This window comes from Limanda limanda, chromosome 21 (genome assembly GCF_963576545.1).
Source record: "Limanda limanda chromosome 21, fLimLim1.1, whole genome shotgun sequence".
NCBI classification, from domain to species: Eukaryota; Metazoa; Chordata; class Actinopteri; order Pleuronectiformes; family Pleuronectidae; genus Limanda; species Limanda limanda.
Window position 1 is genome coordinate 3,415,236 of NC_083656.1, and position 14,052 is coordinate 3,429,287.

General features: G+C 43.3%; 1 protein-coding gene across 1 annotated transcript in view; it reads left to right on the forward strand.

Annotated features, from left to right (window-relative positions):
* Positions 1-14,051, forward strand: part of etv4 (ETS variant transcription factor 4) — a 34,154-nt gene extending 20,103 nt beyond the window's left edge. Inside the window, exons 5-12 of the mRNA XM_061095551.1 lie at positions 423-552; positions 1,878-2,063; positions 2,705-3,126; positions 7,237-7,305; positions 8,602-8,649; positions 9,464-9,636; positions 12,595-12,696; positions 13,521-14,051. Coding sequence (XP_060951534.1) covers positions 423-552; positions 1,878-2,063; positions 2,705-3,126; positions 7,237-7,305; positions 8,602-8,649; positions 9,464-9,636; positions 12,595-12,696; positions 13,521-13,748 — 1,358 coding nt within the window. The 3' untranslated portion in view covers positions 13,749-14,051. The remainder of the gene's footprint in view (positions 1-422; positions 553-1,877; positions 2,064-2,704; positions 3,127-7,236; positions 7,306-8,601; positions 8,650-9,463; positions 9,637-12,594; positions 12,697-13,520) is intronic.
* Position 14,052: the final 1 nt, after the last annotated feature.

Below are 14,052 nucleotides of genomic sequence, written 5' to 3' on the forward strand. Positions count from 1 at the left end.
TTCTTACGGAGGTGTGACACTCGCTCCGAGCTCGACTTTGACGCAGGAAGTCTCGGCTGCTGTTGTGTCTGGAACGAGAAAAGAAAAGTGGGCGAGGACACTTCCAAACAACTGCTGGAATGCAGTCGTGTGTGAGCGTGTGTGTGTGTTTTGTGTGTCTGAAGTGTAAGTGTGTGTTTATACGCGTCTGTCTGCCGCCCTGTGTTTTGCAGCTGACAGTCACTTAAGCATTTTGGCTGGCACGTAAAAGAGATTCCTGTGCCGCCTGAACTATTTGCCTTTGCCATTGAGCCTCTAACGACAGTAGTATCGGGGCAGGGCCGAACTGAAAGGAATATACAAATCCCATTGTGTCTGTGTGTGTCTTTCTTTGTGTGTGTGTGTGCGTGCCAACCCTCATCCCTGTTCTCTGTCTCTTGCAGCCGTGGCGTTTCACAGCCCTCCGGTCACGATCAAGAAGGAGCCGCAGAGCCCGGGCTCGGACCCGAGTCAGTCCTGCAGCCACAAGCAGAGCTTCAGCTACCCCAGTGGAGAGCAGTGCCTTTATGCCAGGTAGCTCCACCGCTCCTCACGCCACCGTCACATCCTCAGGACTAGGGTTGCAAAATTACGGGAATATTCAAAGTTGGAAACTTTTCATGGGAATTAACGGGGATAAACGGGAATATACGTGAATTAACAGGAATTAAAGGGAATAAACTGGAAATGTTGTGGATAATTTATACTAACTGTATCTACCTTGTCATATACAGACATAAATATAAACATTTTGTTTTGTCATAGGCTGATTTGAGCCCTGAGGAAACTTTGGGCACTTGACTATATGCTTCTGCATCGTTGTGTCATTCTTAACATAGGTCTTTGCACAGTATTTGCAAATGTACACAGCCTTTCCTTCTACATTGGATGGGCTGAAATGTCTCCACACATGAGAGAGTGCACGTGGCATTGTTCTGTAGAATAAGATGAGAAAAAAGTTTGTAAAAAAACACTAATGCAATGCCAGAGATATAAATAGTTAGCCAAACAATTGGAATCGTCTGTAAACATATTTTACAATTGATGGATAAATGAATGGAAATAGTCTAGATGAACAGATGAACAATCCTCAATCAGCATGCTAATATATTTTCCCCAGTAATATCATGGAAACTTACCTGACTAGTCCAGCACACTACAGCAGGCCTCAATAGCCCTACTCAGGACACATCGGTTCAGGGTCACCGAGGAGGTCTTCAGTGGAAAGTCCTTTGGTTTCTTTAAAGGAGACATATTATGCCCATTATACCGCAGTTGATATGGTTCTTTGGGGTCTTAACGCTAGCTTGTGTAGCGAGACTATGACGTGTGTTCTGGTCGTAATCCCATTCGACGCCATCTAGCATATCGTTTCTGACATAGAGGAACCACAACAAATCGCGGGAGTTGTTTTTTTCCAGAGTTTTTGGGACGGTAGACACGCCAGAGACCCACATTAACGTGTAGAAGCATTACAAAAGTGGAATTTTCATAATATGTCCCCTTTAAGAAAGCAAAGTAAAGACGGGTCATACCCCGGCGTCTCTGAAGCCTTTTCTCAGATCTTAATTGGAAAATTGTACAAATTTAGATCCATTGTCTCTCTGCTTTCTTTCTGACCTCCATTGTTATTGAGAGGGTGGGGGGGGGGAATAACCACAACACTTTCTTTGTTTTCCTCGTCTCTACGCCGGCCCTCCTCCTCCGACAATAACCCAGCCCTGGTCAGCTCTCATGAATAAGTCAGCGCAGCTAAAACACTGATCACATGACCACTGACCAACTCCCATTAGCTGTGTGTTGTAAACCTAGCGACCCTATTGTTTACCTGTGTGTGTCCCTGTGTGTGTGTGTTACAGTGCCTATGAGCAGAAGAGGCCTGCAGCCGGGGCCAAGAGCTCCTGCCCCGGGACCCCCATGTCCCCCCCCATGCAGCAGCACTACTCCCCCAAACCTGCCACAGCCGGACGGCCCGACGCCGGCTACATGAACCCGGCCGCCACCTCGCAGCCGTTGCCTAGCAACAGTTACCCCATCAACACCAGGTGACGGAGATTTACTGTTGGGGCCATTTTAACTGTAGAAGTGATGATTATAGAATCTGAATTAGAAGGTATTTATTGCAAAGTAGGTTTACACCTACCTGGAATCTGCTCTGGTTATTGGTGCATACAATGAACATAGAAACATAAAAACACAATAAATACACCACACATAAGAAAAACAATAAAAAACAATATGTATTTACTCAATATTTACTTCTTATTCACTCACTTTTTCTCATATTTATACAAAGTAACATTTATTTAGACATAAACATAACATGTGTTAATTTATATGGTAAATTATTCGTTTTTTTGCATAATTAAACAATAAGCAGGTAATTTCCTTTCCATTCTAAACCATTTTATACAGTTTTATTGTACAATTTAATACAATTTTACCACAAAAGCAATATTGTGAAGAAGATTTCATTGGAGTTTTCCTGTATTTCAGACCTGAGCAAAAGTCTAGTTTCATTTTATTAAAACTCCGTCGAGCTGCAGAACAAAAATTTGAATTTAGAAAAAAAACGTGAGTTAAAAAACTCCAATTTAGACACAAGAAGAATATTTGAAAATGACATTGACTGAATCAATTCATATGTGAGATCCTAACATGAGCTGTGGTGTTTTCTTTTCCTCAGCTCCAGGTTTCAGTGCCCCCCCTCAGGAGACCCCATGTGCCCCCAGTTCCCCCAGCCAGGGCCGGCCTTCCAGCGCATGAGCTCTGCACCGTCAGGACACGGCGGCGCCGGTGCTGGTGTGGGCGGGGGTGGAGGGCCGGGTGGTGGAGGCGGAGGCGGTGGCGGTGGCGGAGGCGGTGGGGGGGGCTACCACCGGCAGCACTCGGACCCCTGCATGCCCTACCTGCAGCAGAGCTTCAAGCAGGAGTACGTGGACCCGCTGTACGAGCGAGCGGCTCACATGGCCGGGCACGGCCACGGGTCCCACCCCCACCCCCACCCCCACCCACACCCCCAGCACCACCAACACCCACATCCACACAGGTTCCCCCCCGCCCATATGATCGTCAAGCAGGAGCCGACAGACTACACCTACGAGCCTGGTGAGTGACACTGGGATGGGGGGGGACTCGTGGGTGAGATTTGAACAGAGGGTTTAAATTTGTTTCTCATATTTGGCCCCAAATCTCCATAAATTTGTCGCCAACTTTAGATCATTGAGTCCATAAAATCAAAAAGCTCATTTACCAATATTGTTCAATTAAATTCAATCAAATTACAAACACTATTAACTCAATGTACCTGATTTATTCATGACTTGTTCCCTGAGAAATAAACACAGATGTTCCCTAACGCCTCCTCAGGTGTTTAGTATAATAAATAATAATAAATCCCAGATCTTCCCACTGATCTGGATCCTCTCCTGAATTCAATTTCTTCTTCCCTGATGAAGTTTCATGGAAATACGTCCTGTAGTTTTTGTGTAATTCTACTAAATGTCAGACAAACACAAACCTAATACAAAATAAACAATGTTAAAACATCCTCTTTAAATTTGTTTCTCATATTTGGCCCCAATTCATTCATGTCACCAGGGAGTTTAAGATCATTGAGTCCATAAAATCAAAAAGCTCATTTATCAACGTATTGTTCCCTTAAATTCAATCAAATTACAAACTCTATTTACTCAATGTACCTGATTTTTTCATGACTTGTTCCCTGAGAAATAAACACAGATGTTCCCTAACGCCTCCTCAGGTGTTTAATATAATAAATAATAATAAATCCCAGATCTTCCCACTGATCTGGATCCGCTCCTGAATTCAATTTCTTCTTCCCTGACGAAGTGTCATGGAAATATGTCCCGTAGTTTTTGTGTAATTCTGCTAAATGTCAGACAAACACAAACCTAATACAAAATAAATAATGTTTGTGATCATAAGAACTAAATTCATTGTGTAAAAACCAAATCTGAGCAATAAACCGAAGCAACCACAGCGTCTACCTGTGAAAATGAGCTGAGACCTTTTACAGTGCGTCTCTCGGGGGATGTTTGAGTTTCTCTCCGACTCAAATAAAAGCTCCTTTTTAAAAACAACCCCCCCCCCCCTCCCTCCCTCCCTCCCGCCCCCCCCACCCGCGTCTGCACAACTCACTCAAGAACAAAATGTCCAAATGGCAAACAAACTTCTTCACTGTACGTCGACTCCCTCTCCGCCTCCACAACTCCTCCTTTCAACTCTCTGACACTTTGCACAGAGAAGAGAAAAAAAAAACCTGTATGTTTTTCTGCTGCGGCTACACTCCTCCTCCCCCCCCCGCCCGCCCGCCCTCCCTCCCTCCCTCCCTCGCTCTCTGTGAGAGAGGCAGAGGAATTTCATTGAGAAAATGGAGGGCACTGGAAAGACTAGAGTCCCCGGTGGAGTGCTCCGGGGTTTCAGGTTGCACCAGCGGCTTCCTTTTCTGCAGGCAGATGAACTCATAATGGAAAAATGAGCGTGGCCGCAGTAACCCGAACCTCTCACTGGCTGGACTTGGAGCGGGGGGGGAGGGAGGGAGGGAGGTGGTGGTGGTGGTGGGGGGGTTGATGGGGTGGAGTAGGCAGCTCTGGGGCTTTAACAACAAGCTCCACCACTGGAAGAGCAGAGACACAGAAACACATGACCTGAATAAACCTGCTCTAAGAAACAGAAATTACAGGAAAAGACGAACTTCAGTAAAAGACAAAGCAATGACAGGCGTTCATTGACCTTTGACCTGGTTCAAATAAAACAGAGGAACATATTTATTCACAACAGCGATGGATTAATGTCAACAGAAAATCTAAAAATGAAAATGTGACAATTTAAAAAAAAAATTTGTTACATAAAAAGACCGATGTCCCCTGTCCTCGTTCCCCTGGGTCCAAGCTGCAGATCTGAGGATTATTAAGTAATATTTTGTCTGCAATGGGAAAATCCCCTTTTTTTACTCAATAACTTTGGAGTAAAACAGTTATAAGAAAGTGCCATAAGTGGACCTGGTCTAGTTTAGCTACAGTTAGTATATATTAAAGTGCACAACAAGGAAGAAACTGTTTATAAATATTAAAATATCTAGAAACTTTAAATGACAAATTCCCAGAATGTAGGGTTGCTTCTCTACAGATTCCCACTCGTCCCACGTGCTCACACTTCAGAACCTGACCTCCCAGCGTAGAAACCAGCAGACTGACTCTGTGACATCACACAGACGCCATGATCCCACCTCATTCTCTTCCCCCATGTTTTGACACTCTCACCTCCGGATAGCGCCGACCAGGAATCACACAATCTTGAGAAACGCAGCAGGGAAGAATATAAAAGGATGTTTGTCTGTGGATAATCAGCCGGGTGGAGGAGAAGAAGCTGAATCTGGTGCAGCTTCCTGTCTCTGATAGGAGTCTGACCGAGTGCAGCGGCCGATCAGACACAAAGGATCAGAGTTTATCGTGGTTTTGTTTCCAGAGCTCGACAGCGAGTGAAGGGTTGCAGGGGCGGAACATGTGAACTTTGACTTTTACACCCGGGTTCTCCTCAAGTCACAATCTAGATGGTTCGGTATAAAAGCTTTTTGAAACATAGTGGAATCTTATTTGAACCCAAACTTTGATCCTTTTCCTAAACGTGGCCAAACTGGGACTGAAACTGTCTTTACTCTTCAACATCACAAACAGCTGAATGTTCGACCGCTCATGAAGTAATGTTGTTCTGGAACAGTGATATCTAAACATTCATTAATTATATTTTTTAAATGATTCACATTTGTCTCGTCGCCGTTGAACTAAGCAGGACATTGAAACTGGTTTGCTTTGAAAAAACCTGACTTGAGGTTTTTCTCTGACAATGTTTGCAAATTTAGTATTTTCCAATTTCTTTGTGTAGTTTTGCACTGAAAAAAAGCCATTTATTGTTGACGTTGAATACTTGTTTTATTATCAGGAAATTATCAGGAAATTGAAACTAAAGAGTTGATCCGAGGCCTCTGGGGTGAAAGTCGGTGCTTCACCCGTTTCCCCACAACCTGTTCCCCACTTAGATTGAAAACCCGCCTGGTTAAATCAAATTAAGTTGAATTAATCTTTATTGCTGCTATTGTGTCGCACGAAAGACACAAAAAGGTCTCACCACTCTCTACACAATTAACCCCCTCACACCCCATCTACCCATCAGTCCCCGGTGGCACTCTGCCATTTCGTGGGCAGACGTATTGTTTACAGTGCGATCGGGTTCTGCTGCCCCGGGACTCGAGGGTTTGATTTTCCTCGCTGGCGTCTTATCACGGTCGCAGCTGCATTCCCCGGGAGTGAGTCACGGCCACAGCCAGAGGCAAAGAGCTGCACCTTTCTCTCCTCGGCCCCATTCATGGCGTTGACTTAAAAAACACAAATAGAATAATAGTGTGTGACTCACTATTTTGAGCGAGAAAAACAAAGACGGGTGAGAAGAGCGTTCGCAGGAAACTGAGCAGGATTTCTCACGCAGGACAAACGTGAAGTGTTCCTCACGAAGCTGTAGAGGAGCACCGGAGTTCACCCGGAGGTTTTCTGAGGAGGAACATAATCTATGAGAGTCAATGATGATCCCAGACAAAGTGCAGACACTGAATACTGTAGCACTGCTCTGCTCTGGGGAAGGTGCTCGCTCACGGCCTAAAAATACCAGCAAGAGATGCGATATGATAAATGTAGCATTTGTCCTTGTGACGCTCGAGGTGAACACACAAAGCAGCTACACAACACACACACACACACTTTCTCTGTGTGTAGTAAGCAGTCGGTTTGTTGTGTTTCTTTGTATAATCACATTATTCTTTAATCATTCAGCCCTTGTGAGTCCTTTCTATGTAGTTTTGGCCCAAAAGGTTAAAACATCTAAGTTTGAAAACAAGTTAACAATGAGTTTCACTTTCATTGTCTTGAGCTGTACGCCCTGTTTGTTAGTTTTGTGTTTGTTTTGTTTTTTTGTGTTGTTTTTTTTGTTCTGTTTTTATACCTTTTATTTTATTTTATTTTATTTCAATTGACTCTTTTTTCTTTCTTTCTCTTTTCCTTTCATTTTGACATAATTTCTTACTTACTCCTAGTACTTGTGTTTGTACTCAATTACCTGAAATAACCTAATAAACATATTGTTAAAAAAACAACTAAAAAACAACGAGTTTCACTGATGTGTGTGTCTGTGTTTGTGTTGCAGATGTGCCTGGATGTCCCTCCATGTACCACCACAACGAGGGCTACACAAACCCCCAGCACAGCAATGAAGGTAACCTTTCCTCTTATAGCAACCTTCATATTAGAAGAAAGCAGAATCCCAGTGATGTGAGTTTATTACACAAACATCCGATCTCCTCCTCCACTCTTTATCTCCACCGGTTCCTCATTGGTCAGAGCTCTGCGGTCATTGGCTAACCAGCGTAGATTGTCCCGTGTTTTCATTGGCTGACCAGCAGTGTGTGTGTGTGTGTGTGGTGTGTGTGTGTGTGAGTGTGTGTGTTTCCATTGGCAGAAGCTCTGGCCTCACCCCTGCCTCAAGAATCCCTGAATAAACACAAGTCCAGGAAAATAAAAAAAACACAGTTTCCTCAGCGAAAAAAAGAAAAACAATCCTTCCTCTTATTCCCTTTGTTTGTCGCACGTTCAAATTCTGATGGATCGATTCCAAACCGTTTAAAGTGACTCTCACAAGATGTTGGTTTTGAGTTAATTGACCCTGAAAATTAAATGTTTCCTCTATGAAATCCTGTTGGTTGTTGAAGTGCTCAGGTTTACTTTTGTAAAACAAGTAAAGACGCAATAATTGGTCGTTGCATTTTGTCAGGGCGGTATTGTTAATAAAGTTTATTAGTATATTTATTCAGTCCATACAAAACAAACTTTAACCCGATTCTCCCCTCATCTCCCAGGCTACCTGTTTGAGATCGATTCCAAACTGTTTAAAGTGACTCGCACAAGATGTTGGTTTTGAGTTATTTGACCCTGAAATGAAATCAATATTGACAAAACATGCAGAAAACCGTCTTCGCTGTATTTGACAAAGGCGTCACCTGTTTGACTTTATCTGCAGCAGTTAACGCTGTTTACCCCCCAAAAAATAGCTTTATTTGTAATAGCTTGAAGGTACATTTCTCTTTGCTTTTTGTCAAGTCACCCTTGTTAACATTTGTTCACAGGGGATTTAAATATTGTATTAATGGGACCTCTTCCACTAGGAAATCCTGTTTGTTGTTGAAGTGCTCAGGTTTACTTTTGTAAAACAAGTAAAGACGCAAGAATTGGTCTTTACATTTTGTCAGGGCGGTATTGTTAATAAAGTTTATTAGTATTTTTATTCATATTCAGTCCAGTTAAAGCTGTTTACCCCCCAAAAAATAGCTTTATTTGTAATAGCTTGAAGGTACATTTCTCTTTGCTTTTTGTCAAGTCGCCCTTGTTAACACTTGTTCACAGGGGATTTAAATATTGTATTAATGAGACCTCTTCCACTAGGAAATCCTGTTTGTTGTTGAAGCACTGGATGTGTTTCATGAAACTTTAACCGGATTCTCCCCTCGTCTCCCAGGTTACCTGTTTGAGAACGACTCCCGTGTGGTTCCAGAGAAGTTCGAAGGTGAGACCAGTGTTCCCATCATCCCTCTGCACACACAGCTTCACACACTTTCACACAGTTTCACATGCACGAGTCCAGCAGGAAGCATTAGTTAGATAACGGCAGGTACAGGAGAGAAACCCGACTATCACCTTATCCCGACGTCAGAGATCCTACATGGGTCTTTGTGCGCTCACCAACTCGCTGAGTGGGTTTCAGTTTCTGGTTGATCCACTGAAGTGTTCAGGTTCTCTTTGAGGGAACGGCCGTAACTTAGCCGAGCCTCTCGTGTTCCCACACTTGTGTACCACACGTATCCAGTAACTGGTAAACAACACAGAGGCAAACACGGATCAGGGTTTGTTTACCGACACGTTCCTTCACCCACGATTGTTCTTGGTTCTCCGAGCGGCTCTTGTTGATCTCACGTCGGTTCCGTTTCTTTCCGTCTCCAGCTCTGCAGCCGCGGCCTTGTTAGTGATAAGCTCTTGTTAGTAAGCACTTTGCTCAGTTTACGTCAGCGTGCAAACATGAAACATCCAGATTAGATGACCTGCCGATGACTCTACGCTCAGATGCACTGCAGCTGTTGTGAGTCCAACTCGTCCTTTTCACATGAAACACAAGAGTTTAGACCTTGATGTAACGATTGAATCTTAATGGTCTGGTTTATATTAATGTGCCGAAAATATATCACATATCAAATGATCTGTTCTAAACTCCAGAGCGGCTCCGTGTTTGATTTGCATCCTGAGCTGTGCAGTAGTTTTTATCTGTGATGTACGGCCACGTTTATAAAGTTCTGATCTCTGGTGGTTCTCTCTCCTCGTTGCAGGTGAGGTGAAGCAGGAGGGCGGGGGGGTTTTCCGCGAGGGCACGCCTTACCAGCGCCGCGGCTCCTTGCAGCTCTGGCAGTTCCTGGTGGCGCTGCTGGACGACCCGGGCAACGCCCACTTCATCGCCTGGACCGGCCGCGGCATGGAGTTCAAACTCATCGAACCCGAAGAGGTAGGAAGTGGATCTGACACCAACTTCACCTTTTTACCATAACTCCCACTAACACCAATCAAGCTGCACCAAATCTCACACACTCACAGAAATCAGTTCCCTTAATGGTCCTGATACTTTTCATAAAGATTCATGAATTATTCCCTTGGAAAAATGTTGAAAAACCTCGCAAATTTAATGAAGTGAAAGAAGATTCCTTGATCAGTTTGATGATCCTGATCTGAACCAGTTCTCCGGGTTCTTCTTTTTTTTTTAAACATATATTTATTGGTTTTATATAGTTTTATACATTTACATCAATTTACATACATACAAGAACCTTCATACATATGGCAGCATAAATGACAATAAATAATACAAAAGTCCCAGAAATTGCTAAGATATGATTACAACATAACTTCAAGTACAAAAAATTACAATGAAAATACTAATTTGGTTTAAACTAAATTAAAACAAAATTAAATATATATATAAGTAAAATAAAATACAGTCACTAACATGGAACAGAGCACAGCCTATATTCCTCACACCAGATTCGTCACTTCACATTTCCAATGCCTCTTCAATGTCACCATCGTTAACAAAGTCCAAAAACATCTCCCAGGTACAGTAAAATTGAGAAGCTTTTCTCCGGGTTCTTCTAATCTGTCCTGAGCAGATTCTTCACTGTATCGTGAGTAATAATTAACGACCATATGATGCAGCGGCTCTGACACCTCTCAGAATGTGTCTCGTGTTTATGGAAACCAGCAGATCCAGACTGATGAGCTCCTATTTAAAGGATGAATTCCTGTATCTTTCCAACCTGGCCTCTATCTACATAAATGTGGGTGTGTAGATAAATTGCTACCTGCAAAAAACCAGTAGACTGTCTCTCTGCTGGTGTACAGTCTGTGGAATGTCCACTTGTCAACTTGTTCCTTCCACCAATAAAAGGCTCTAATTGTTATTCTGGGTCTTTGCTACGTTTCACGAGACCTGAGAGCGAGACGCCAGACGCTCGGCAAAGAGACAAACTATTTGAAAAGATCTTTAAGTGGACATATTGCCCCATAAGAGTCACGATCTTCAGACTGAGATATTTGTTTTGGTGCAAACCCCATTTATGGTTACATGTATTTTTGTATAACAGAATAAACCCTTCGGCCATATCCCGATTTCAAAATTCATCAGTGCTATTGTTAGTTTATTCTATGGCAACAAGTGTCGATAGAGATCACGACGTGGATGTGAATCTGATCAGCGCGGCAGAGGAGTTATTCTCTGAATGAATTAAATGTTTTCCGAGTTTCTTTTTCTCTTAAATAACGAACTGAGATCCAGATGTTTTGTGTTGAAAACAATTAGTTGAACGGCTCATTGGAGGAGTCTTGATTTTAAAAGACAAATGCAGATTTTACTGAAGGAAGATAAACAGATTTTCAACCATTAAACCTGAACATGATCCTTTTTTTTTACTCAATAACTTTGGAGTAAAACAGGTATTAGAAAGTGACTCCAGTGACCTGTTCTAGTTTAGCTACAGTTGATATATATTAAAGTGCACAACATGGAAGAAACTGTTCAGTTTAGAAAAATAAAAATATCTAGAAACTTACACTTTAAATGACAGAGGAGTTATTCTCGGAATGAATTTACGTTCGCAGGGTTTTTAAGGCGTTAGCTCGATCGCAGCGATTAGACGCTCGGCCCTTTTTTTTTCACTCGCAGGTCTTTTCTCTGATCCATCCTCCATTAGTTCCCCATTCATTATTCAGCACATGAAACGCTGGATTGATAAAAACGAAGGGCGAGCAGATATCACAGAATCCTCCCACACCCCCGACTCGCCCTGCTCACGTTTCTTCAGTCCAGACGGGGTTTTTTTTTTTGCGATGTTTAAGTCTGAAATGTGATTGGACGCATCAGACAAGCGTCCACTTAGGGTGGATCCTAATACTGAGGGCAGCGGGGGGGGAGGGGGTTGTGCTTTCCATTATCTTTTTACTGTACATTAAAAATGGATGGGGGGGTAAGAGTTTTTACAAGAGCAATTAGGGCTGAGAGCCACTCAGAGATCAGACAGGGCTGCAGGCGCGATGGCCGCTGTGGGATTCGACCTGTCTCCTCCTCCTGAGTCATGAATCTCAGACCCCCCCCCCACCCCCACCCCCCCCACTGCTAGCTTTACACTTTCCTCCAGTGTCCGAGGTGTGTTTGTCAACATTAATACGGTTCCCTGTTGTAAGAAAGATGTGATTTGACAGCCGGGGGTGATATTGCAAAGATTCTTCTCACCAGAGGCTCAGGTTCTCTGTAGATAAATGTGGAAGAAAGAAATAAGTCTTTTGAAAGCTCTCTGTCCATAAAACAAGATTATTTATTTTGGATTTCCCTGTGACATTTGTCAGAATACATTTGTGGCTATCATATGATTCCATTTTGGAAAAGCCTCTGTTGTTACAGGACAGCCTCCAAAGTATGTTTTCTTGTGTTTTAGTCACACAATCTTTCATTTCGACTCACACTCCACAAGCTCAGACTGACATATCACCACAACTCTCGTCCCAAAGTTTGATGTAAACATTTCAGTCACTGCTCCTGGGCTGCGTGTCGTGGCCGAGCCTCCGACGAGCCGGACTCTGGTTTCTCTGGGAACGCTCCGGGTCTCTGGTTGCATTCGAGTGGTGACGGGTTACATAAAAAGGAAGTGAATCCACATGTGGAGACTCGCCCTGCTCCGGGCCATGTTGGGAAAGCAGAGGACCCCTAGTGTTAGCAGCCGGGAATCACACACACAACCGTGAAGTGCTAATTATTTTGGGGGATTTGAACTTGAACTTGTTGACGTGTCATGTGAGAGAGGCCTTCTCTCCTCAGCTCTTTCAAATCAAGCAGATAACCAGTAACCTGCACATGAACCGCACCGAGGACGGAATCAAACTCACATCTAACCACAACCATTTCCCCCCCCCGCAGGTCGCCCGGCTCTGGGGCATGCAGAAGAACCGTCCGGCCATGAACTACGACAAGCTGAGTCGCTCTCTGCGCTATTACTACGAGAAGGGAATCATGCAGAAGGTACAAAACAACCTTTTCATATTTAGAGAATACGGAGAATGTCATTTTCACATTGTCTTCTATATTATGCTCTAAATGTTTGCTCTTTGTTTCTTATTCATTTAAATAAAGGACTGGGATCCAGATGCTTTGTGAAACTTTATTAGAAAATAATTAGTTGAATGGCTCATTGGAGGAGTCTGGACTTTAAAAGACAAATGCAGATTTTACTGAAGGAAGATAAGCAGATTTTTAACCTTAACAACTTAACATTATCCTTATGAATGGTTTCTAGCTGATCATTGAACTATTTGAAATTATTAAGTAATATTTTGTCTGCAATGGGAAAACCCCCTTTTTATAGAGTAAAACAGGCATTAGAAAGTGACATAAGTGGACCTGTTCTAGTTTAGCTACAGTTCATACATATTAAAGTGCTAAAAACACGGAAGAAACTGTTTATAAATATTAAAATATCTAGAAACTTAAAATTTAAATGGCAAATTCCCAGAATGTAGGGTTGCTTATATAGAAAGGTTAGATTTATTAGCTATTTTCCTTATTAAGATCTACACTAGAAGTATCTGTACGAGAGGAAGTTTCCCAGATTGACAGTGATCATACTTATTACATATTTGTGTGTGATGATATTCAGCATGTGAGTCAAATAAAAAGCTGCCTGTCAATCAGAATCTCTGATAACTGAAATCACTTCAGTGACGCAGATCTGATCTGTTACTGGAACCCGGCACTCAGACCAGAGTTCTGCACACCTGAACACAAAGAGTGTGTTTTATATGCATTCCTCTCTGACTCAAGCCCCTCCCCTCTCTCTCTCTCTCCAGGTGGCGGGCGAGCGCTATGTTTACAAGTTTGTGTGCGAGCCCGAGGCGCTCATCTCTCTGGCGTTCCCCGACAATCAGCGGCCGAGCCTGAAGGCCGAGTTCGAGCGCTACGTGAACGAGGAGGACACGGTGCCGCTGTCCCACCTGGACGAGGCCGTGCCCTACACCCCCGACCAACCCCCCCAGAACATGGGCCCCCAGGCCTACTCCAAAGGCTACATGTACTAAAGCCAGCCACCTCTCCTTTGCCCCGCCCCCCCCCGCCTTCAGAAATCTTCCTGTTGTACCGACCCATCATCATACACCACCCCGAACCCCCCATGCACCTCTTGCACATGCCCACCCCATCCACTTGTATATAAGGCTATGGTGTTTTTTGTTTTTAAATTAATCTCATTAGGGATTTTTTTTGTTTTGTTTCTTGTTTTTAAAGAGCTGCATTCCTCTCACATCTGAGGCCTATTCAATCCATAAACATGACTGTGGTCCAAGAGATTGCTTAATAAATAAATACCCATGATAATATCCAAAC